This window comes from Trichosurus vulpecula, chromosome 2, assembly GCF_011100635.1.
Source record: "Trichosurus vulpecula isolate mTriVul1 chromosome 2, mTriVul1.pri, whole genome shotgun sequence".
Classification (NCBI taxonomy): domain Eukaryota; kingdom Metazoa; phylum Chordata; class Mammalia; order Diprotodontia; family Phalangeridae; genus Trichosurus; species Trichosurus vulpecula.
This window is the reverse complement of record NC_050574.1, coordinates 398,112,525-398,137,524: the sequence shown is the minus strand read 5'-3', so window position 1 is coordinate 398,137,524 and position 25,000 is coordinate 398,112,525. Positions and strand designations below refer to the sequence as shown.

General features: G+C 37.4%; 1 protein-coding gene across 1 annotated transcript in view; it reads left to right on the top strand.

Annotated features, from left to right (window-relative positions):
• The window catches only part of LOC118837248 (probable bifunctional dTTP/UTP pyrophosphatase/methyltransferase protein), a 51,423-nt gene that overhangs the window by 25,711 nt on the left and 712 nt on the right, over nucleotides 1-25,000 (top strand). The window contains exons 7-13 of the mRNA XM_036744164.1: nucleotides 781-1,207; nucleotides 5,049-5,211; nucleotides 5,767-5,951; nucleotides 9,287-9,419; nucleotides 21,306-21,455; nucleotides 23,422-23,538; nucleotides 24,898-24,998. Coding sequence (XP_036600059.1) covers nucleotides 781-1,207; nucleotides 5,049-5,211; nucleotides 5,767-5,951; nucleotides 9,287-9,419; nucleotides 21,306-21,455; nucleotides 23,422-23,538; nucleotides 24,898-24,998 — 1,276 coding nt within the window. The remainder of the gene's footprint in view (nucleotides 1-780; nucleotides 1,208-5,048; nucleotides 5,212-5,766; nucleotides 5,952-9,286; nucleotides 9,420-21,305; nucleotides 21,456-23,421; nucleotides 23,539-24,897; nucleotides 24,999-25,000) is intronic.

Here is a 25,000-nt window from a genome sequence, read left to right as displayed (position 1 = left end):
ACAAACATTCAACTCAAACCCACCGTGGCCTAAAAAAGACTCAGGCATCAAAAACATGTGACTCAAACCCATGCAAACCAGGCTTTCCCTTGAGGCAAGGAGGTCAAAGACTCCTGATCCAATCAAAGAAACAAAGGCCAGACTCTTCAAGGGCACTTGATTAAATAAGTGCTAAAAGAGAAAACCTAAAAGAAAGTCCCGTATTAATTGCCAATACACTCCACCCCTTTCCAGGATACTTAGCTTCAAATAATCTAAATAGGCATGGATCCTGGAACAAATAGAAGCATTATACAGTGTGATCCAATCAATCAGGGAACTAAAACATATCATTCACAACAAAACAAAACATATCATTCAGTGCCATTCCCAAATACTTATTTACAATAAAAACATGATCCACCCCTAGGTCAAAGCAAGTAACACTCTTCTTTAGTAAATACAGAATGTCCAGTAAAGTCTTTCTTACAATAGATTATTATTAGTCAGGCTCATATTACCTTTGGAATTAATGTCAGCATGAGCTAAATTCAACTCCTTAATATTTGTAATTGCTATATTATACACATTTATACAAAACCATTTATTTGTAAATTAAAATATTTATACAAATACATACATAATTGTATGTATGAAACCATCCTATTAGTGGGGATAACTGTCTTTATTCTCATATTCCTCAACTGCTTGGCGTGAAACTAAATTCTAGAATTGGCTTTGGCTTCTCAGCCTACAGGGTTATAATTTCTCTTCTCTGTCTTTCTCTTCTCCTTTTCCCAGGGACAAAGCTGGTGGCTATGGCATACAGGCCCTTGGGGGCATGTTAGTTGAGTATGTCCATGGAGACTTTTTGAATGTGGTAGGGTTCCCACTGAACCACTTTTGCAAAAAGTTGATGGAATTGTATTATCCACCCCCTAAAGATGCGATACATCATGAAAAGCATGACTCAATCCCTTCAGTAGAAACCTTTGAAGTGCTAAGCGATGAAGAATACGGCAATTCAAATTCTACTCAACGAAATGTGACCAACAAGCTAGAAGGTGACGATGCATTCTCTTCTGGAGCTACCGGGAGCCTAGGAAAGAAAGAAGTAGGCCAACGCGTGATGGGAGAGTCTGTGGTGAAATGCAGAGGGGACGCGGAAAACCTGACTAAATTTCCATCTGCTCTTATAGAGCTTTTGGATGGCTTTAAAGCTTCAAAGGTATTTAGCGGCATGATTTTTTTTCTTCTTCTGATTAATGACCTTGCCAAAGTGGAAAGAGAAAATTCCCATCTCAGTAGGTGAAAAGTCATTTTCAAGCTGAGTGGTTATTGTAGTACATATAAATGGAGTCTTATTTGGGGAAAGCATCTCAGAGCCCTCAGTCTTGCTTTAAATAGCTCTTAGCTTATACTGTCACAGTTAAAAGCAAAAGCAAAAATAACAGCAAATAAGCAGTTTAAAAAAAACAACACCTCTCACACTATATTCAGGGTGTGGTTAGAGAAGGTGCTAAGAGGCACAACTTTGTCACCTTTGGGCAATTTGTAAACTAAATAGTGTGGTTAAGAAGGAGACCTTCACTTTACACATAAGTGTAAATGTCATTCATTTCCCTGGGTGGGGGCGGGCGGGGGGGGGGGGGGGGGGGGGGGGGGTGGCACTCACAGACAAGTTAACTTTATTCTTGTGCTAATGCCTCTTAGGTTAACCAGGAAAAAAAAGCCCTCAAAAATAAGCATGCAAATTTGATTTAGAGTAACTTAAAATTAGCTAAACCTTAGGCTCTCAGAGTAGAAATCCAAAGCTGTCCGCATATACAGATAAGCTTGCCTAACATGTAGCTCACCATTTTTCTTAGCCCATTGCCTCAGATTTCCTCAGGAGATTTCTTAAAGGGAAAGAAAAGGCATTCTAAATCAGTTAACCAAAGCAGGTACTCTGCATTTGCCAATCTCTTCCCCAGAATTAAGCTCTTTTAAAAAGGTGGCACAAACACTCTTCCAAAGTCTCCCTTGCTGATTCCCAGCAAAGAAAATCTCAGACCAGGCTTTTTAAAATGGAAGGTTTAAAATCTTTCCAAGAGTTTATAAAATGGAAACAACAATTTGATTTTAATACCATAGACAAGGGAGAAAGCAGGACCTAGCTCTAAGGCGATCTAAGCAGTTTTGCAAGTCGTCCCCTGGTAAGTGAGTTTTAACGTATATAACTGTACTCAAAATGATATAACAGGGTAAATTTCTGATGGGCATTTTTGTTTGCTTGCTTTTTTGCTCTCAGACCTTTTTTTTCAAGTGTGAATTGGATTAAGTTCTACCTTGACCTTAAAACCAAAATCATATGTCTCAATTGTTTGATTACCAAAGAGCTGCGCCTACAGAAATTCATTGTGGGAGGAAGGGAATGTGCCCAAAAGGAGACAAACCGGTAGAGACTCAAGATAACATGAGTTGGTGGCGGGTAAGTGGGGAGTAGGAAAGCTTGGCATTAGCTAGTTATTTTGGGACGGGATTGGGTGCTGAGGAGAGATGTGGCTGTAGGAAGTCTTCCTGGATGGACTATATCACTAAATGGGCATTCTATTATCTAGGAAGGCTAAGGTGGATGGAGTTATATAATAGAATTGTGTGTATCCAGGAGACAATGCTGCTTGAACATGTACTGATGTGGAGATATTTGGGGTTCACGCAGTTGCCTGAAGGGATGCTTGGGTCAGAGTAGGTGTCCTGTGCTTATTGAAACCTTGCTCCATAGAACCTTTCCTAGCTGTTGCTAGAAGAGAAGCTAAGATCATGTAGTGGTGTTTTGGAATACGCCCCTTAGAACTTCTCTTTGGATCCCCCTGTGATCCGACTCCTGTAAGCATCCTCTAAAACAGGGGTTCTTAACCTTTTTTAGCAGTCTGGTGAAGCCTATAGACTCCTCAGAATGTTTTTAAATATACAAAATAAAATACATAGGATTATAAAAGAAACTAATTATATCAAAACACAATTATTGAAATAGTTTAAAAACAAATTAATGGACCCTCGCTTAAGAAACATTACCATAGAGCAGGCCTGCACAACATATGGCCTGCAGGCTGCTTGTGGCCTGCCGAAGGATTTCTTTCAGGTGGCCTGAGAAAAATGTAGAGGAAGTAAAAAAAAGTAAAGATGTAGTGAGTGCTTTGTCCATGCCCCACTCAACCCACCTTCCACTAGTAACTATTGTGTCCATCATGTAACTTGGAGAGTGGGTTACCGATACACGCTCTTTCCTGTTTGTCATGTGACCACAGCAACCAACCATCATCTGTCTGTTACTAATCTGAGAGGAGCAATTTCATGATAAATAAAAATCTTAAGTAATCAGTGTAATTAATTGATATTTCCTTTTTAAAAAATATGGTTTATTTGCAAAATAGTTTAATCATTAATTATACCTTTACTTGCAAAGTGAGCCTCTAAAAACCTATCTGCAGAACGAAGAAGTTTAGCCTATTTTAATTTTGGCCCCTACCTACTGCCAAGCTGTGCAGATCTGCCATAGGGCATTACATTGTTCAGCCCTAAATACTCCCCATTTCGTAGTGTTGAGTTGAGTGAGCAAGTCTCTTCACTTTAGCACTGGTTCAAGCAGCATTGTCTTCTGAATACCCACAATTCTGTTACATAACTCCATCCACCATACTCCTGTCTCTTAGCTAGTAGAATTCCCATTTAGCAAAAAGTCCATCTAGGAAGGCTTTACGTATCCGCATCTTCCCCAGTACTCAATCTTGTCCCAAAATAACCAACTAATGCCATGCCTTCCTACTCCCCATCCGTCGGCCACCATGTCCATGAATGAAATTTAAGCCAAGTAATGAAATAACCTACAAGGAAAAACTAGAACAGTTTTGTAGAATGACTACTAAACACTCAGATTCTTTTCAAATCTTTATGAAGTGGTCTGTCAGTGCTCAGGGTAATATTTTAGCCTCTGACTCCTTCCCATTTTCTTCATAGAACCCATTTTGTTTCAGACCAGTTCTATTTGGTGATTGGTTATTATTAAAACTCTCATAGAAGTCTTATTCCAACGGTAAGACTTGTGTTCAAGGATGGAGAGAGGAATCAGATTGCTGAATTGTACATAGAAAGATGCCATTTATAGAATTTAATTCTATAATTTAATTAATAATTTATAACATGCCAGTGTAAGATGAGATGATATACTTCTATTTCTTTCCCACCCCCACCAAAATAAAATATAAGTATTTGCAGGAAATACCCTTGTTTAATTAGTATAGAAAGTGTTAATCCTATCACTCTAACCCAGTGTTTTAAAGGGGTACAGTTGTGTTTGACTTGTCTGAGACATTAATTATTTGTATATCTACTAAAGTATTCTAGGTAATCACAGAGCATGCCTAATCTTGCTAACTTGATTAGAAATTATTAAAGATAAAAAGGAGTATTTGGCCCTTCACTGAATTACATTCAAAGGAATCCAGCATCATTTAATTAAATGGGTTTATGGTTAGTGAAAGAATCTGGGAAACCAGTGGCGTCCTGATTTTTAAAAATTTTTATCACCAGATCACTGACTCTGACAACTGGATCTCACTCCGTGGGAGCAGTTTTGCTATTCCATAATCGTTGATAGTCTTTACCTCTTTGGAAAAGAGTAGATCCGGTATTATCTGATGAAGAAAGTTTAGTTAGATGGGACCTAACCTTGATTTTACATTGCTTTATTCTACCAACCAAATAAATAGCCCTTTCCGTAAAACCAGAATAAGTCACTTAAATTTTGGTCTTACTTGTATTTTTTAATAGGCATGAAACCTGAAGGAAACTTGAGTATCATTTATACCAGGATTTCTTTACCTTTTTTGTGTCATGGACCCCTTTGACAACCTGGTGAAGCCTATGGTCCCCTTTTCAAAATAATGTTTTTAAATGCTTAAAATAAAACACATAGTGCTATCAGGGAAAACTGTTCTATATTCAGATAAAAATGTAATCTTAAAACCCTACTTTAAATCCTCTGTATAGTTCGTTAAAGACCAGTCCTTTTGTTTTTTAATGTGTAGGCAATGTTTGTGGCCTGTAAGCTAAAGGTATTTGATCTGCTTAAAGGCAAAGTCCTTCTGAAGGCCAAAGATGTTGCTGACCACATAAATGCATCTGTATGTGGGACCGAGAGATTACTTGATTCCTGCACAGCACTTCAATTATTAAAGAAAACCAACCAAGGTAATTTGAGCTATTAGAATGTGGTCTTACAAATCTTTGCAGGAAGAAGTCTGTAAGAGTTTGCTTCAAAATCTAGGAAGGAGATTAAAAGGTCAAAGACTTTATCTACATATACCTTCCCATGGTATTTTTCCTTAAAGGGCATAGATCCAATATAGGTGGGAACAAAAGTTTAAAAAGAGTAGGTGGGCATTTCAGGGGTGTCTAAAAATTCCTACAGGCATGTTAAGTGAAATATTTTCAAAGGGGCCAGATAGTAAAAGTATCTGAAAGACTATTTTCAACAGTTGAGGGAAATAGGCAAATAATCACTTATAAGACATTAAGGTAACAGTTATAAAGACAGAAAAAATGTATTTGTTGCTTCACAATTTGTTGTCTGCATTGAATTCAAGGTTCATGCCTCTAGATGTCACCATTGGCAGTAATCCATGTTAATAATCTATGTTATGTCTTAATGTCTCAAGTAGTGCTAAATAGAAATCTCTTCTTATTGAAAAGTTTGCATCAGCTATTCAGTTTAGGAATGACAAAATCATTTACGTTATTTTTCAGGTTACAGTAATACAGAATTGGCTGATAAGTACTTGGTGTCTGATAGTGAATATTCTCTGCATGGCTATGTCATGCATGCTAATGATCATGTTTGGCCACTGTTCACACACCTGGAATCTGCTGTCAAAGAGGGAACAAATCAGAACCATCGAGCTTTTGGGAAGAAAGCTCAGGACTTATTTCAGGTAATGTATGTTAGAGTGGCCAATCTCAAGTTTTATATACTTTTTACTAAGAGACTTTGGTGATTGAAAAAGACCCAAGGGCATGGAATTATAACCAGTCACCTATTCCTTAAGATTGCTATGGAGTCTCTAGTAGGACTGAAAAAAGTATTAGTTTGATTAAGCACATTTATTAAGTACCTAATAAGTATAAGGCATTGTGCCAAATGCTAAGGATATAAAGACCCAGAAATAGTCTGTGCCCTCAAGGAACTTACATCCTCCTGGTGGGGATAAAACATGAATCAGCAGTTCAGATATTCTAATATCCACAATCTTGAGGGGAAAATACTGAGATTAAAAATGATGAGCCCTATCTACATGCAATAGAGCCTAACATTCTAAATTTTTCATGGTATACTTAAGTCAACCAGCATTTCTTAAGAAGTTACTTTGTGCCAGGCACTGTACTAAGCTCTGGGAATACAGAAGAAGGAAAAAAGAAGTCCCTGGCCTAATGGGGGAGACGACATGCGAACAACTATGTGCCACTTGACTGTCACCTCTATCAAGGCCAAGCATGGCATTGATCACTGAAATCCATCAGTAACTAAAAACCTTCATTTGGATGAATAGTTTTGAAGCTAGCACCCTCAAAAAACCGTTTTTCCTCTCTGAAAACAAGTAACAGAATGGTTGCTATGAATTTTAACCAGCTTTTTCTTTTCATTCTTGCATTGTAAGTAAGGTACTAGTAATAAGCAAGATGAATAATAGAAAGGAGGGGAAAAGACTGGAAACAGGTGATCCATGGAACATCGTTGGTTATTAAAAATGAGTCATAGTGGGGCAGGTAGGCAGCACAATGGATAGAGCACCTGCCCTGGAGTCAGGAGGATCTGAGTTTAAATTTGGCCTCAGATATACTTACTAACTGTGTGACCCTGGGCAAGTCACTTAACACCAGTTGCCTCCAAAAAAAAGATTCCTAGTACTAAGTTCTCTTTCTAGTAGGGTTATTCCTATTCTGTACATCTAGAGGAAAAGCTTCTGTGATAAAATGACGTGCCTCTGTTTGACATGCACAGTCTAGCTCCAGCCTGTCTTTGTAGACTGATTTCATATGGCTCCTAATAAAGATCGTACATTCCAGCCAAATTGCCCTGCATAACATAATGTTCTCTATGAACAACACCCCGTTTCCCACTTCTGGGACTTTGCACAGGCTGTCCCTTATGTCTGGGATGCCCTTCTTTTTTCATATCTGCTTATCAGAATCCTTAGCTCCCTTTCAGACTCAACTCAAATGCCACTTCCTAAAAGAAGCTTTTCCTGGTTACCCCATTAATTGGTACTGCACCCTCCCACCCCAAGATTATTTTGTATTTATTTTCTGTTTGCTTATATGTACTTGTTGTGCACTCGTCCCTTTGAGGGCAGAGATTATTTGGATTTCATCTTTATATCCCCAGTGTGTAGCCCAGTTACTGACACATTGCTGGTAGTGGTCATTGAAGCCTTCCTCTCGCTTAATAAATTCTGATCAGTTGATTTCCAGTCCCCATATACTGAGGGGACCAAACATCTGATTTGGCCAGAAGATTGCCACTTTTTCATTTATGTTGTGACAGCCTGGGAATTGTGAAGATTTTGTACTTTGCCCCTGGAACCTGGAAGTAGCTGTCACTAAATCAGTAATTGAGTAACAGCCAAGTTAAACTGTAGTGCTTTACCTTGAGTCTACAACTTAACCTGTGAATTTTGGAATACAGAAATAATTTCATTTCTGAAGTTCAGTGTCCCATAGGCTTAGCTTGTAAACTAGACAGAGGAAGAACCAACTCCTTACTTTGGCCGTACCTTATTCCTCCTACAAAAGGCCAGTGCCTTCTTGTGTCCAGTTTGAAAAGCAAGTCCCGTTGTTGAACCTTATTCACGTGGAATGTATATACACCCTTCTAGTTTGTTCTTTCCCCTAGGCCTTAACGACATATGGATAGAGCTAAGACGGGGGAGTTAGGCAAGTGGTTCGAGAAATTACTAATGTACAAAAGTGAATCATTAACATGTAGGCAGCTGAGGGAAGGGGGAAGGGAGGAAGATGCTGACAGCGATTGCCTTCTTGTTTCTCTAGAATAATGAGAGTCTTAGGGGCTTCAGAGCTCAAATGGTGGTGGCTCCATCATTTTCTCAGTGAAGAAACTGAAAGTCTGTCGTGGTGGCTACACCTGATACTGAGTCAGCTATCTTCCAAATAATCCCACTGGTCATAAAGGGAACCACTTAGGAGTGAATGAATGAGTATAAATCTGGTAATCCCAGCCACTGTGGAGGCTTAGGCCGGTGGATCATCTGAGCTTAAGAGCTCTAAATTGCAGCAGCACCAAAGCCAATCAGACACCCACATTAGTCAGGCTACAGTATGGTGAATTCTCAGGAGTGGAAGAGGGTGAAGCACCAATTTGCCTAAAGAGGGGTAGACTGGCTCAGTTTGGAAAACCAGAGCAATTTAAAACTTCCACGCTGATCAGCGTTGGAATCAGACCCCTGCACTTCCAACCTGGATGAGATACAGAGGCCCAATAGAGAAGAGAAGAGAAAAGAGAAATCCACAGAAGTTAAATAATTTGCCAAAAGTCTTGCATGTAGTAAGCGACGGAGCTAGGATCTGAATCCAGGTGCTTTGAGCACAAATCAAGAATTTTTTCCATTTTACCAAGTACCGAAATTAGCAGTGCTACTGCACCATGCCAGCATCCCAATACCTTATGGATGGTATAAAACATAAATGGCATATCTTGTTTTTCTATTTTGAAGATAAATAGAAAATATCTTTGATAGTTAGGTGGTGCAGTGGATAGAGTGCTGGGCTGGGAGTCAGGAAGACTTACTTTCCTGAGTTCAAATCTGGCCTCAGACACTTACCAACTCTGTGACCCTGGGCAAGTAACTTAACCCAGTTTACCTCAGTTTCCTCATCTGTAAAGTAAGCTGGAGAAAGTAACGGAAACCACTCTAGTATCTTCTGCCAAGAAAACCCCAAGTGGGGTCATGAAGAGTCAGACATGACTGAACAACAGGAAAATAGCCTCTGACTTCTTTTCCTGATTGTAGGGCTGGTTTTACACTCATTCATTCCCTCTCACATGATTCCCTTTTTGACCGATGGCACAATTTGGTAGATAGCTGGCTCATTTGCAGGCATAAGTGTGTACCTATGGAACTGATAAGGAGAAGACACCTGGTTCATGCAGGATTTAAACCTGGACCTTGACCTTCTTTTGTGAGATGCAAATGTGTCTGTCATCCATCTGAATAATATCTTTTCTCTGGACGTGGTGTGGTGTTATTTTCAGGACTCCTATTATCACAGCATGGAGACAAAACTACGTTTTATGAATGCCATGCATAGCATAATCAAGCTGACTGCAAGGGATGTGGCCACAGCTTTTGACCTGTCAAGATTTCGCTCTGCCTGTGATTTGGGAGGTAGGGTGATGTTTTACTATGGCTTATGTAGGGAAGCCGAGGAGTTTATCTCACTTATCTACTGGATCCTCCAGTTTAGATAAAGAATTTGCCTTAGGAAAGTAGCTTATCTTGTTTTGATTATTGCATGTGGTTGTAGTCTGGCCAGTTCGGTCATTGAGACTGGCAGGAATCTAGTGAGCAGTTGGAAGGGGCTCTGAGTAATAAGTCTGATAGCGTATACAACATTCTTTACCCATAGGCTCCCGCTCTACTAGGAGGAAAGAAATGTGTTCTATTGGCTGCTCTGCTAAACCAGAATTGCCTATTACAGTTAGCAGTTTTGTATCCAAAGGCAGCATAGTAGAGCAGAGAGTATTGTATTTGGAGTTAAAGAACATGCATTTTAGTTGAGACTCTTATCAATCTGTGTGACCTTGAGAAAATCATTTAATCTCCTTGCCCCCAGTATCCTCAGCTGTAAAATGTGGGAGCAGAATTAGATGATTTCTGAGGTCCCTTGTGGCTCCAGATCTCTGATCCTATATTGCCTTTTAGAGCTGTTTTGATTTTTATTATTGGTACAGTAGGTCGAGTGCCTGCCAAGGAGTCAGGAGGATCTAACTTCAAATTGGGCCTCAGATACTTAATAACTATGTGACCCTGGGCAAGTCACTTGACCCCAATTACCTCTAAAACAAACCCAAAGGATTTTTATTATTGTTGTTAGCATATACATACCTTCACTCTGCATCATTTTTCACAAGTTGTTCTCAAGCTTCTCTGAGTTTTTCATATCCTTGTTTTTTATGGTCCAATATTCCATTACATACATAGGCCCCTTTTTTTTCAGCCCTTTCCTAGTTGATGAGCACCCTCTTTCCGTTTTAATGCCATAAAGAGTGCTCTATGAATATTTTAACATACATGACATTTTACTTTCTGTTTTTAACATCTCTGGGGTTCATGTCCAATAGGTATCACTAGGGGAACGGGTATAAATAGTTTATATGTTTATTTTATGTTTTTATTTATGTGTATATATTTGTTTATATGTATTTATATTTATTTGTTTATTTACATAGTTTGTTTATGTGCTTTCAGAATTCCAAATTATTTTCCAAAATAGTTGGATTTACAGTTCTGTTTGTACATGAGTATGCCTGTCTTTCCATAGCCCTCCCAATACTCATTTCTCTCTTTTATCATTTTGACTATAAGGTGAAACCTCAGAATTGTTTTAATTTGCATTTTTCTCATTAGTAATTTGGAACAAATGGCTGGGATTTGCAGTTCTTCTTTTGATCACTTATCTCTTGGGGAATTGTTGAGGCTAGGGAACTATATGTTTTTAAGGGTGCTCGCTGGGTCCTGCTCGAATGAATTCGACTCAAATCTTCTCTCAGCCAAAGAGAAACAAAGTTTATTATAGATTCACTATATTGGACTGTCTTAAGAAATCTCACAAGTGGGCCAGATGATGGAATCTGAGCACCTTCTTGGAGGCAAGATGAAAGTTATATACACAAAGATTGTGGGACGGATCTAGGGTGGTCCTGGGGTTTTGGGAGGAGGGGTTTAGGGAGGGTCTCGAGGAATCTAAGGAGGAGCTTGATGGAACTGGGGCGAGGTCAGATTCCAGGAACCAAGAGAATGGGATTAAGGGTGGAAGTAAGGCTACCTGGAGGTAACAGACAATGTAGGGCTAGGCTAGTTTAAGGGTAACAGATTTGGGCATAGACACTTTAATAGGACCAAAGGTGGAAACTAGCCAGAGGATGGAGGGCTAGGCTAGGTTAAGAGTAACCTAGAGATTTGGGCCTAGCCATAATGGCCTTAGGCAAGAGCCTCATCTAGTAGGAAGATTCAAGGGACATTCAAGGGGGCTCCCACAGTCTAAACTCCATCAGAATGACAGTCATTTGTAATTGTGTATATATGATACATAATAACATTTTTTGCTTCACTATTCAGTAGTGATACTGTTCTCTTTTGGGACTCTTGTATTTATATCAGGGTCAAGTTTTTACCTTGTAGAAAGAGTTTAATATAGTTTTTGTTTGTTTTTTTCCTGTATGCTTTACCCATTCTTCATTTGGGTATCAGTTTTCAGTGGAAGACATTGGAAGACATCCAAGCTCTCAACAACCATATGAAAAAATGCTCTAAAACACTAGTAATTAGAGAAATGCAAATTAAAGCAACTCTGAGTTTCTAACTTATACTCATTAGATTGACAAAGATGACAGAAAAGAAAATGAAATAACAGTTGTTGGAGGGGCTGAGGGAAAATACGCATGCTAATGTACTCTCAGGGGAGCTGTGAATTGATATGGTCATTCTGTAAAGCATCTTGGAACTTTGCCTAATGTGTGCATGCCCTTTGATCCAGAGATAACACTACTAATTCTATACCCCCAAAGAGAGCCAAGAAAGAGGAAAAAGATCCATATGTGTAAAAATATTTGCTTCAAAGATAAAATCAACAAAGGTAAAATAGATGGCAACAGATTAGATACACAGAAGGTGACAGAGAGAGGAGAATGAGGATAGAGAAGTATCATGGAAACCTGGAAGAAAAAGAGTAGGAAACAAGATATATGAAGAACTGATTAAAATCTATAAGAATAAGAGCTATTCCCCAGTATATAGTTCTAATGTATTTATTTTATACATTTTAAAAAATTTATTCTGAAGAATGGTTCATAGACCTTACTGGATTGCCCATGACTCATTGTGAATTTTACCTTACCTCTTTTCTGTTTCTCTCTCTCTCTCTCTCTCTCTCTCTCGATCTTGCTAAAGGTACATACATTTTGTTTAGTCTTTTCAAGAAAATCAGTTCCCTTTAGTTTACTGGTTCAAAATTCTTTTAATTTTAATGTGTATATTTTCCCTTTGATTTTTAAACTTTCTTGGTGGTTTTGTTGGTGTTTCTAGATTTCCATAGACGTACACTCAGTTCATTAGTCCTTTTTTTCAAATTTATCAATATGTATTCATTGATATTGTATAGTGGAAAGAACACTGGAGCCAAAGGATTTTGATTTGAATCATGGCTCTTCCTTCCTAAGTCATCATATGTAAATTATTTCAGCACTCTGAGCCTGTTTCCTCATCTGTATAAAAAGTGGTTTGGATTAGATGACTTCCAAAGTTCCTTCCAGTTCAGAATCTATGATGTTGTATTGAATTGGGATCTGAGGGCTATTTTAGCTGTGTCCTATAATTTTGCTATGTTCTTTGTCGTTGTTATCTTTTTAAAATTATTTGTTGTTTCTTTGATTGGTTTATAGATTCACCTGTTATTGAGGATGTCATTTTTCAATCTCCTTTTAGATCTGTGTTTTTTGCTTATGATTCCTTTATTAACATTTTTATCCTTTTTTCCAATACAAATAAGAGTACACAATAGAAGCTTTCCATGGGATTCTGTCTTGGACCCTCTTTTCTTCTCTATTCTACTTCACTTGGTGATCCCATCCATATTCCATGGATTTAATTACCACTTATTTGCTGATTATTCTCAAACCTATCTGATTGGTTGCTAGCCTGCCCACAAGAAGAATAGCTATTGCCTCTTTGGGCTTGGTGGGCCCTCTTTTGGGGCCGTTGTGTTTGTATCAGGGCCAAGTTTTTCTTGTAGAAGAAATTTAATAGAGCATCTTTCATTCCTTATAGGGAATAGCTTTTGTAACAAAGGTATTAATTTATCTTTAATTGTTTGATTTATGAGTGAATTCTGTCTGGATCGAGTTTTTTCCTTTGGTAAATTATTTGAGCCTGATTTGATTTCTCTCTCTGAGAATCATCTAAGATATCAATTTCTTGTTTAGTTTAGTTTTTTTCCAATGACTTGTTTCCTTTCTAAGTTTAACTGCATTAGACTTGTGCAAAACCTTTTCAATTTAATATAGTCAAAATGATTCACGTTAACTTCTTTGATGCTCTCAATCCTTTGTTTGATCTTGTATGCTTCCACGATCCAGCAGTCTGACAGGTAATTACTTCTTGTTCCTCTGATTTGCTTGTGGTTTCACCTTTTAAGTCTAAGTCAGGTATCCATTTGGACCTCATCTTGGTATACAGCGTGAAATGGTGCTCCAAACCAAATTTCTATGTATCTTTTTCTAAGAATTTTTTTTTTCTTTTCTTTACTCTTTTCCCCTTTTAGTATACTGGCTAGTCTCATCTCTTACTTGTGGGCCTTTGTGCTTGCAGTTTTCTTCTTTATTCTCTCTGTATTCCTCATCGAGGGTAGAACTTACGGGAAATAAAACATTGCTCCCACCTGAACACCCCACCTTGTTAGTGCAATTATAGATCTCTCTCTTTTGCTTCCCAACTCCATTTTTTTAAAGGATCTTTCTCTGAGGAGCTGCATTCTAAGAAATATTAATAAGTGAAAGAAATAGCAGGGTATGGTGGAAAAAGCTCCTTCCTGTCCAGATTCAGGGATGCCTGTCAGATTTCAAGCCCTAGCTCTTTTACTCACCATCTGTTTACTCTCAGGACAATTTATCATCCCTGTGAATCAAGCCTCCACCCCTCCCTCAGCACCAGGTCCTCTCAGAAATTAGAGTTACTCACACAAATGCTGATATCCCCACCACCCTGGAGTAGAAGGCAATTTGAGAAGCAGGGGAGAAGAATACTTACTGAAGTGCACACTATTCCTGATGGCAACCCATTTTAGCTGTGGAATCTTGGGAACAGTTCTTCTCCGGGGTGAGAGCCCTTTGGCCATTGCCTCCCTAAGTTCCTCCCTCCTAAGGTTCTTACCTTGTTCTCCCAGAGCCCCCCCCAATCAGGTTGAGAAACAAAAAAAAATAAAGCAAACAAACAAACAAGAACACCCTCAGCCTTCTCTTTTTGCCCTTAGATCTCATCCCTCCCCCTTCTTTTTGCTGGAAATATCTCTAATGCTATGAGGGAGTCTGGATTCTGGTCTACAAAATATTAATTCAGTTCTCTCTGTAGTATTCTGTAGTGTTATACCTATAGGGGTTCTATCTCAATGGACCTCAAAGTTGAATTTTTTTTTTAATTTTGTTACTAACCAATTACTTGTCTAGGCTTAGAAGTGGAATTCATGGCTTCCACTACTTAATCTTTTTCTATTAATGATATTGTATACCTTTCTTATTATGTATCTGTTTGATGGTTTTTCCTAGTATATGTTCTTCTCACTTGTTTTCTTCTGAAGTAATGTCTTAAAAGTTTTTGTCTTTTGCCGAAAGACCTTTTTTTTCATTGATGATTAAGCTCAATTTTGCAGGATATGTTACTTTGGGGTACAAACTCAAATCTGCTTTGCTTTCAGGAATACTGTGTTCCAATTCTTCCTTTAATTTCTCCTAAACAGGAATTCCCTCTTGATCAGTCAATCAATTTTCCTTGACATTTGAATGTTTCCTTGCAGACTAACTGCAGTATTTGTTCTCACTGAATTTCTGTAGTTTGTCAGAAATTCCAGAAAATGTTTTGAAACTATACTAATAGAATCACCAAACTGTATAAATTATTTGCCTCACGGATATCAATACTAGACATGGGTCATATATGCAAGAATATTTATGGCATCCTTTTTTTACAGTAGCAAAGAATTAGAAGGAAATTTGGTCCAATCCATTGGGAAATGGCTGAACAAGTTTGTGGCATTTAACTATAATGGGATATTGTTGAAAATATAATGAAATATTATTATACCATTAGAGTTGCCTAGGTGCTGAAAGGTTGTTACTTCATCCCATAGTCATATAGCTAGTATGTATCCCAAGCCAGGATTGGAACTTCCAAGACTCTGCCTCTGCCAAAAGACCACTCGTTCATAATCAAAGAATACCAACTTGATGTCTTAATGCCTCTCAAATCCTGCTGAGTGTTGGAAAGGAGGTGGAAATTAGTAGCAAAATGACGTGAATCTTATCTGACAGAGCTTACTACATTCAGGAAAAAGGCAAACATAAGTTCCTTTTGTTTTTGAGATTCATTCTGCCAAAATAATTTTCTTCCTAATTAAACTACAGAGAATTAAAAACATTTTTTGAGATGAGAGAGGACCAGGAGAACCATGTACAAAATGACTACGGGAATGTAAATGAAAACAACACCAAAAAGCATCAAAACAAAATAAAATGCATTGCTTCCAAAAATCAATAGTGCAGGCCAAAAGATTATAGGCAGCTAGAGAAATTGAAGAATAATTAGAAAAAAAATAAAAGCAATCTAAGATTAGGAAAATTATCAGAAGAAAGTCAATAAAATGGAAAAATAGAGATCCAAAAATTTATGGAAGAAAATAATTCCTTGAAAACTAGAATTGAGCAAGGACATTATAAGACACCAAGAAATAAATCAAAAGAATGAAAAATAGAAGAGAATATAAGACATCAAAACAATAGATTTGAAGAAGAGATCAAGGAGATAATATAAGAATTGTTGGACCACCCGAATGTTATGATTAAAAAAAAGAATCTTGATACAATATTACAAGAATTATTAAGGAAAATTGCCCTGAAATTCTAGGAAAAGAAGATGAAGTAGAAATAGAAAATAAATCTACTAATCACCACCTGAAAGAGATGCTGGGATGAAAACTTACAGGAGTATCATAGCCAAGTTTCAAAACTCCCAGGTTAAGGAGAAAATATTACAAGCAACAAGAAAAAAAAAAACAATTTAAATACTACAATGCTACAGTCAGAATTACACACGACCTAGAACCTTCTACATTAAAAGATCATAGATCTTTAGAACAAAGAGCTGAGATTGCAACCAAAATAGCTTACCTAGAAAAGTTGAGTATAATACTGAATGAAAAAAAAATGGACATTTAACTAACTGAAAGCATTTGTGACAAAAAGACTAGAACACAGTGGAAAATTTAGGAGAAATAGATGGTAAGCATTAAAGATCAATCATAAAGTATGCAACAAGGTCAAACTGTTTATTACTTACATGTAAAGTGTTATCAGTATTCTTAAGACTGTCATCAGTTACTTGGGTAGTTTGAAAGAAAGGTTAGGGCTGAGCTGAGAATGATGGAGTGATTCTAAAAAATAAAATTGGGTAGGAAAAGTTAAAAAGAAGAGTTATTCATAGAAATGAGGTGAAAGGAAGAACTGATAGAGAGGAAGCAGGTGGGGGTGGAAGGTTAGTAGTGCTGGAACCTTGCTCTCATCAGATCTGGGTTAAAAGATGAACAATATATATATACACACATCTAGAAGGGTATAAAAGTCTTGAAAAGCTAGATGACTACTTCTCAGGTATGATGTGGAAGAGAATTCCTATTTGGGTCAGAATTGAAAGAGATTATTGCTGAAGTGTCTTGCAGCTCCTGTACTCTGTACCCAAATTTCCCATACTCTTAGGTAGTAGCACTTTGATGGGATCACTACATTCCAAAGTCTGGTGCTGCTGGCTTTGGAACATCTATTGACAATTTTACACATTTAGGTAGGGCTGCTGAAGCTGGGGTTGGAGGAGAGGGGAGGGGAAGGACAGAAAACATAACCAGACTCACAAAAGAATGACATAAACCCCAATACCAAATTTATTACCATGGGGGATGTAATTGGCTTGAAAACCAAACTGCTTATCTGAACAGGGTAGGCTTCTCTAGTGGCTTCATTTAATTGCTCTCCCAAGTTGAAAATTGCGTGGTGTGCAAAGAATTAGACAAAGGAAATTTAAGTTCTTTAAGGGACATGTGGGTAGCCTGTGAACTGTCCTACTCATCTCTCAGAGAAGTAATATCTGTGTGGACCCTCAGCAAGTCACTTAACTTACAGAGACAGGTAGTAGATTGAGTACCAGGCCTGAAGTCAGAAAGACCTGATTAAAATCTAGCCTCAGGTAGTCACTATGTGGCTCTGGGTGAGTCTGTTTGCCTCAGTTTCAAATTAATAAGATGAGGATAATAATAGCACCTACTTTATGGTGTTGTTGAGAAACAAATGAGATATTTGCTTTAAAAAAAAAGAAAAACACTTAGCACAGTGTCCAGGAGGCACTACGTAAATACTGAGGCTTTTCCTTCCCTTCCTCAACTTAAATTCTCTTAGCTTTAATTTTCCTTATCTCTAAAATGTGGATAAAAGAAATAAGAGGGCTGGCAGACAGGATAAAGGAGGGACTTTTAGAAGGTTGAGTAGATTAAGGTGGAGGATGGAGGAAGAGGATAAGGGAGGCACTCTTAGTTGTGGGTAGTTTAAGGTGGAGGATGGGAGGAGAAGAAAAGGGAAGGACTTTTGGAGGGGTGGGTAGAATAAGGACTAAGATCAATTAATTAGGACAAGTAATTACAACTTTGAATGTGACTGGGATAAATTTATCCATAAAAAAGAAACAGATGGCAGAATGGATTAAAAATTGGCATCCAACAATATGTTGTTTATAAGAAACAAAATTGAAAATGAGAGATACACACAGAGTTAAAATAAAGGGCTAAAATAGAATTATTATGCTTTAGGTGATGTGAAAAATGCAGGGGTAAGGATCATGATCTCAAAGTTATAACTAAAATAGATTTAGTTAAAAGAGATAAACAGGGAAACTATACTATGTGTCACCAATGTTATTCAGTATTGTTTTAGAAATGCTAGCATTAAGGGGCAGCTAGGTGGCACAGTGAGTAGAGTACCAGCCAGGAGTCAGGAGGACCTGAGTTCAAATCCAGCCTCAGACATTTGACACACTAGCTGTGTGACTTTGGGCAAGTCACTTAACCCCAATTGCCCTGCCTTCCCCCTCAAAAAAAAAATGCTAGCAATAGCAACAAGGGGGGCAGGGAGGGAAGTAACCAGGCTTAGCAGTATCAGATCTTAACTGTATTATGAGGTAGTAATTATCAAAATTATCTGGTACTGGCTAAGCAATACATAGGTAGATAGATACAGAGTAAGCTTACAATACACAATAGTAAAGGATTATAGGGGATAAGAATTCATTATTTGGTGAAAATTATTGGGAAAGCTGGAAAGCAGTATGTTGGGGCATAGACCAATACCTTAAACCAGGGGTGGGGAACGTGCAGGCCACATGTGACCTTCTAGGTCCTTGGGTGCAGCCTTTTGACTGAGTCCAGGTTTTACAGAACAAATCCTTCTATTAAGAGGATTTGTTTTATGAAGTTTGGATTCAGTTAAAGGGCTAAACTTAAACCATATACCAAGATAAGGTAAAAATGGATATATGACCTAGATATAAAGATACGAGAAAATTAGAACATGGAACACATTACCTATTAGACTCATGGATAAAGAATAATTTATAAATAAACAAGAGATAGCATTGTGAGGTATAAAATGGATAATCACAATTATGTTAAATTTTTAAAATCCTATACAAATAAAACCAACATATTCAAGATTAGAAGGAAAGCAGAGGGGCAGCTAGGTGGCAAAGTGAGTAGAGCACAGACCCTGGAGTCAGGAGGACCCAAGTTCAAACTCGGTCTCAGACACTTGACATTTGTACTAGCCATGTGACCTTGGGCAAGTAACTTAACCCTAATTGCCCTGCCAAAAAACAAAACCAAAAAAAAAAGAAGAAAGCAGAAATTTGGGGAAAAATTTTCATTGGCAGTCTTTCAGATAAAGGTCTCATTTCTCAAATATAGGAAGAGCTTTTTTAAATTTATAAGACAGTGATTCATTCCCCAATTGATAAATGGTCAGAGAATATGAACAGGCAGTTTTTTCAATGAAAAAAATGCTCTAAATCATATAATAATATAATATAATAAATATATAATATAATAAATCATATAATGATTGATGAGAGAAATGCAAATTAAAACAATTTTGAGATCTCATCTTACACCTATCTGATTGGTTGAAATGATAGATGCCTTTCAACTGGTTAAGGCTAAACAAGTTGTGGTTTATGATTGTGATGGAATACTACTTCACTATAAGAAATGATGAGATGGTTGATTTTAGAAAACATGTAAAGTCTTGGACCTATAAAGGAAGATTCTAGCCACTGCCAGAGGAAGAACTCATAAATAGAAGTGTGTATAGTATGGTTTTACATATATGCATATGTTCACATTGTATTGTAGCCTTCTCTAGCACAAGCAGGATGAGGAAGGAGGGAGGAAAAAATAAAAAGTACACAGCAGAGAAAAAGAAAACTTAGAAGGAAGCACAGAAAAGCTGAGTAGCTTTGAAACAATGTATAGTATTTATTACATAGCTTTCCAAAAAAAAATGAACAGTGTGAAATGGAAATCCATGGTTTTATATTGCATCCTCGATTAATGTTCTCCTGTGTACATGGAAATGTTTTCTTTTTCTCCCTCATTTTGTATTTGAGTTTAAAATAAATATTTTTTTTTAAATTGAATTGCACAGATTATAGAAATAGGAAGCAAATTCATGGGTTTTCTTGTTACCCGGTTGTATGAAGACCCTTTAAGAACAAATCAGTTTTATATGTTAAGTACTGAAAGTGAGGCCTTATCTCCTAGAAATTAGTTTAACATCCCAATCTATAATCTGAGCTAAAGAACCTATCCTCATCATGCCCCTACCTAACTGTGGGACATCTGACAAATCACTTTATTTCTTCAATCTCTAAAATGAGAGTTGTACTAGATCAGGGATTCCTAACTTTGAGTCTCTTAACTTTTTTTTAAAAAAAATATTTTGATAACTATTTAAATATAATTGATTTCTTTTGCAATCTTTTATAATTTGGGGAATTTGTGCAAAATAACTTTGTAATTCTTTTGTTAAAATAAAATGTATTTTATCTTATACATTAAAAAATAAATATTCTGAGAAGGGATCCATAGGCTTCACCAGATTGTCCAAGGGTTCCATGTCACAAAAAAGGTAAGAACCGCTGGTTTAGGTCATCTCCAAGGGTCCTTCCAGCTCCAGTGGACTATGCTTCTATTATCATCAAAGATATAAAATGAGCAGGAGCTAGAACTCTGAGCAGTCTTCACACCATTTCAACCATTTTATTTCCAGTTAGGACCTTCTCTTCCTATATGGCATTTGTGTCTGATCAATTGCTACCTGCCCACAAGAAAAAAATAGTTACTGCCTCTCGGTGAGGGCCCTTGTGGTTGTTTTAACAATGTTAGCACTTCCTGTGAACAAAGTAACGATACCAACCTTGTAATGTTTTGTGGGCATCATGTCATCATGAAAAGGTAGATTTAACCTATCCTAAGTCATTAAATAAAATGGTTCCATCATCTCATCAGTGTTTCGAGCTAAGGATCAAATTGAGGTCTAGAATAATGTAAGAGCTCTTCATGTGTATTCTTTATGCCTGAAATTGTTTTTGTGTCAAATGCCTAGTTAATACTTTATTGATACTTATGTGTGTATACATATACATACGCGTGTGTGTGTGTGTGTGTGTGTGTGTGTGTGTGTGTGTGTGTGTGTGTATCTGTTTCACTAGAAACTAGTCAGGAGTTACACCTTGATCTCTAGGAATCTTATGTTGGGAACAGAAAGACAACAGGGCAGAAGCATTCTCTTGCATTACATCATTCTTCAATGGTATTATTCACTTTTTTAGCATTCCAGCACACTAACCTGAAAATGCTTTGAATGGTGGTCTCCCCTGTGTTTCTGTTTTCTGAAGACGAACAGGTTGCTTGTCAGGCTGGTCACAGTGATGGATTTTTTTAGCCACAGACTCTTAAAGCCTATCTGCTAAGTTATAGAATGGCTGCCATCTGAGTAGGTAGAGGGATTACCCACCTTTACAAAATAACAGGCCTTTGCAGTGTTGAAGTCTGTAATTAGAGAGAATTCTTTTACACTCATCTTTTAGCTTGTATCTTCCGTGTCGCCTAAAGGCAAACTTGGCTGTGCTTCAAGTTCTTTGTAACTGCCAGGAAAGTATTTTTGGTTCTAAATTCTTTTCTGTCCGCAGGCTGTACGGGAGCTTTGGCCCAAGTGCTAATACAAGAATACCCAAATCTAAAAGTGACTGTATTTGACCTTCCTAATGTCATTGAAAATGTTTCTTGTTTTCAACCTACTGGACAAGACACCAGTCGAATAACTTTCACATCAGGTAATTTTAATGTAAGGGGAAAAGAAAGCTGAGAGTTAGTGGGAGTACAGGTGAACTTTCATTCATAAGACCTGAGTTCAGATTCTGGCTATGCCATTTATTAACTGTGTGACCTTGAGCAAGTTACTTAACCTCTATATACCTCCATTTCTTCATTTGTAAAGTGAAGGGGGATGGACAAAATAATCTTTAAGGTCCCTTCTGACTCTAGAGCTGTAGTCCTAAGACCTGTTTCATTATCACCTAGGCAAAATAGTGTAGGACAGAATGAGAGGGTCAGATCTTGGTTAGAACTTCAAAGCAATATTAAAAACTGGTTTGGGTTACAGGGAAACTTGCAGATTTTTTAATTTAATTTGAATTAAATTTTTTAATTTTAAATTTTTAAAAATTTCCCACTAATTAAAAAAATCTTTTCAACTCTTAAAGCTTTTGAGCATCGTGTCATAATTAAAAAGGTTGCTTTAACATGTTTTCGGTCATTAAAAGACGATGGTCCGCTATCTAATCATGCTTCAAGCTGTGGACCAAAATGAAGACTGGAATAATGTAAGACCTCTTCATGTGTATTCTTACTCCTGGGATTCATCTGTCCTCTAGATTGAGTACGTAAAGCCCCAGAATTAAGGTGTCCAAGATAAGGAGGCTTCCGCTATGAACTTTTTATCATTGTAGCCCTAGCGAGGTTCAGATAGGGATTGCAGGAAAGAAATGGAAGATTTCACCTTAATATTTCTCTTGATTCAGCAGAGATGTGAACTTAGACCTAGATTGATTTGAAATTGAAAACAAAAATAGCCTTCCCTTCTCATTGTGTGTGCCTTTTTTCTAGTGGCCATGATTAGAACACAATGATAACCAAATTTGGAGGGAAGTTGGTTATTTTTTTAATAAATATGACTTTTACAAACGACACATAGACTCTTCTGTTTCTCTTAGTTAGAACCTGAATCCCATTGCTAACTACCCCCTACTCTGCCTCCCTGTCTTGCCCCGTTTTACTTCTTTGTGAGAGGCAAGGTGGTCTAGTAGGATAAAGAATTGGCCTTGAAGGGGGCAGCTAGGTGGTTGCAGTGAGTAGAAGAGTACCAGCCCTGGAGTCAGGAGGACCTGAGTTCAATCCAGCCTCAGATACTTGACACCACTTACTAGTTGTGTAACCTTGGGCAAGTAATTTAACCCCCCATTGCCCTGCCTTCCCCCCTCAAAAAAAAATTGGCCTTGAAGCTGTGGGATCAATCATGATTCTAGAGGATGACTAATGAAGAATCCTACTCACTTCCTGAGTGGGGACATACATTTTGGACATGGACAATACGGGAGTTTGTTTGCCTTGACTGTACTCATTTGTTTTACAAGGCCTCCAATTTTTTGTTTTCTATTTTTTTTTCCCCTGTGGTCGGGGAGAGGAAGCATCAGGGAGGAAAAAATGCTCAATAACTGAAAAAAAAAAAAACATTTAAAGTTCACGTACCTCTCTGGTGCATGTTATTTTTGTGACCCTAGAGGAGTCACTCTTGCTTCTCAGTGATCCAGACTAGTGATGTCAACTCAAATAGATACAAGGGTCATTAAACGTACATAAGTATGCCTGCAGGTGCATATTGACTTAGAGAACCACATACTAACATTATCCATATTTTATTCTGTTTTTTTTTTTTAATTTTGTTAAATATTTCCCAATTACATTTTAATATGGTTCCAGCCACATCCTGGAGTGTTTCTGGCTGCATGTGGCCTGTGCCTGTTTGACATCTCTTCTCTAGACAACTTTCTGAGACAATAAGTTACAGAGATGGTACTGACTTGCATTGGTAAGGGAATTAAAATAGTGACAATAAAATAGTGGGTCCAGTCCCTATCCATCTCTACATTGTGGGCAAAAGGTCTCATAAGCCCTTTCACTAAGAATGTTTGAAATATCTTCCATTTTCCTAAACTTTTCTTCATTTTGTTGTTGTAACTAGGGGACTTTTCGAAGATAACATCCCTGAAGCTGATCTTTACATCCTTTCAAGAGTCCTCCATGACTGGCCAGATGACAAGATTGATGCATTATTAAGTAAAATTTCAGATCTTTGCAAACCAGGTAAGAATTTCAGTTTCAAAAGCTGTGAGGGGGCTGTGCTAGAGCTGTTCTTCAGATGTTACCCACCTTAGGCACGTTCTCCACAAGTCCCTCCCCACTCTCTCTAGGCCAAAGTTGGCCTAGGTAATAACCATTAAGCTTTCTGTAGGTTCTGAATCCTTTGATCTCATAGCAGTGTAGAGGGCATTTATGAAATTATTTTAAATGATTTTAAAGTTAGGTGTCAGATTTCTGCTTCTTGTATTCTAGCTGTTTATGACAAAGCAGAAGTGTTGGGTCTCTTTTACGCTAAGGGAAGTTACTTCTGTAATCTTGTAATGTAAAATATTGCCCATTATTCATGGCAAATATAATTTGAATGTGCATTTAAACCTTTAGAATTAATGGCATGCTGATAAAATAAGAGTGTATATTATAATACATTATAATAATATCATAATACATTATAATGATATATTGTATCAGATGTGCAGTTATATAATTGTATGACATATAATATATAATACATACAGTATAATAGTATTTATAAATAAAATATAGTACATTAATATAGTACATATGTGTATTATGATATTAGTGATACATTATAGTATATTATGATACATTGTAAATAATACTATTAATGGCTTTTAGAAATTGCTCATTCCCTAACCAGAGCATTTGCTAATTGATTTGCCTCTCGTTTAAATGGCATGTTAATTTTTCTGATGCTAGATGTAAATCATATACTGGATAATGATAATGATAATGATATCTAATATAGAGAGCTTAAGGTTTGCAAAGTGCTTTATAGTTATTCATTTGAGCTTCCCGGTGACTCTGGGAGATAGGTGTTGATTCTATGTAAATACCCATTTTACAGATGAGGAAACTAAGGCCGAGAGAGGTTAAGTGATTTACCCAGGGTGAGAGGAAGGATTTAAACTCAGATCTTCCTCACTTCTAGCCCTGCATTCTGTCCCCTGCACCACATCTAACAGCTTGCTTCAAGATACCTTGTCTTTCTAATAATCATCCATCAGCTGATTGTTCTGCTGTCCCATGAATCTATCAGATTTGAATATAGCTAGATCTATAGATTTTTTCCCATTTAAATAAGATGTTCATGCTTTCAGAATCTGTGTGTAAGTAAAGAAACAGCACAGGCATGGAAATACTTGCAAGGGGTTTCATGGTATCTTCTCTTTCTAATAATTGTCCGTCTTCCTGTGAAATTTAGCCCACTCGTTAGGATTCTGAATTCTCTTCTAGCATAGCCTTGGTTTCTTGTTTTGTTTTGTTTTCAGAAGTAATCCACTGCATAGTGTCAAGAAACTTGTCAATTTAATGAACTGTGTTTGATTTATTTTGCAAATACAGCCTGTGCCTTGCTAGTAGCTGAAATTGTACTTGGCGAAGAGAAGATAGACCCTCCAAGAGCTGTGCTGCAGTCTCTTAGTATGACGGAAGGCAAGCAGAGGAG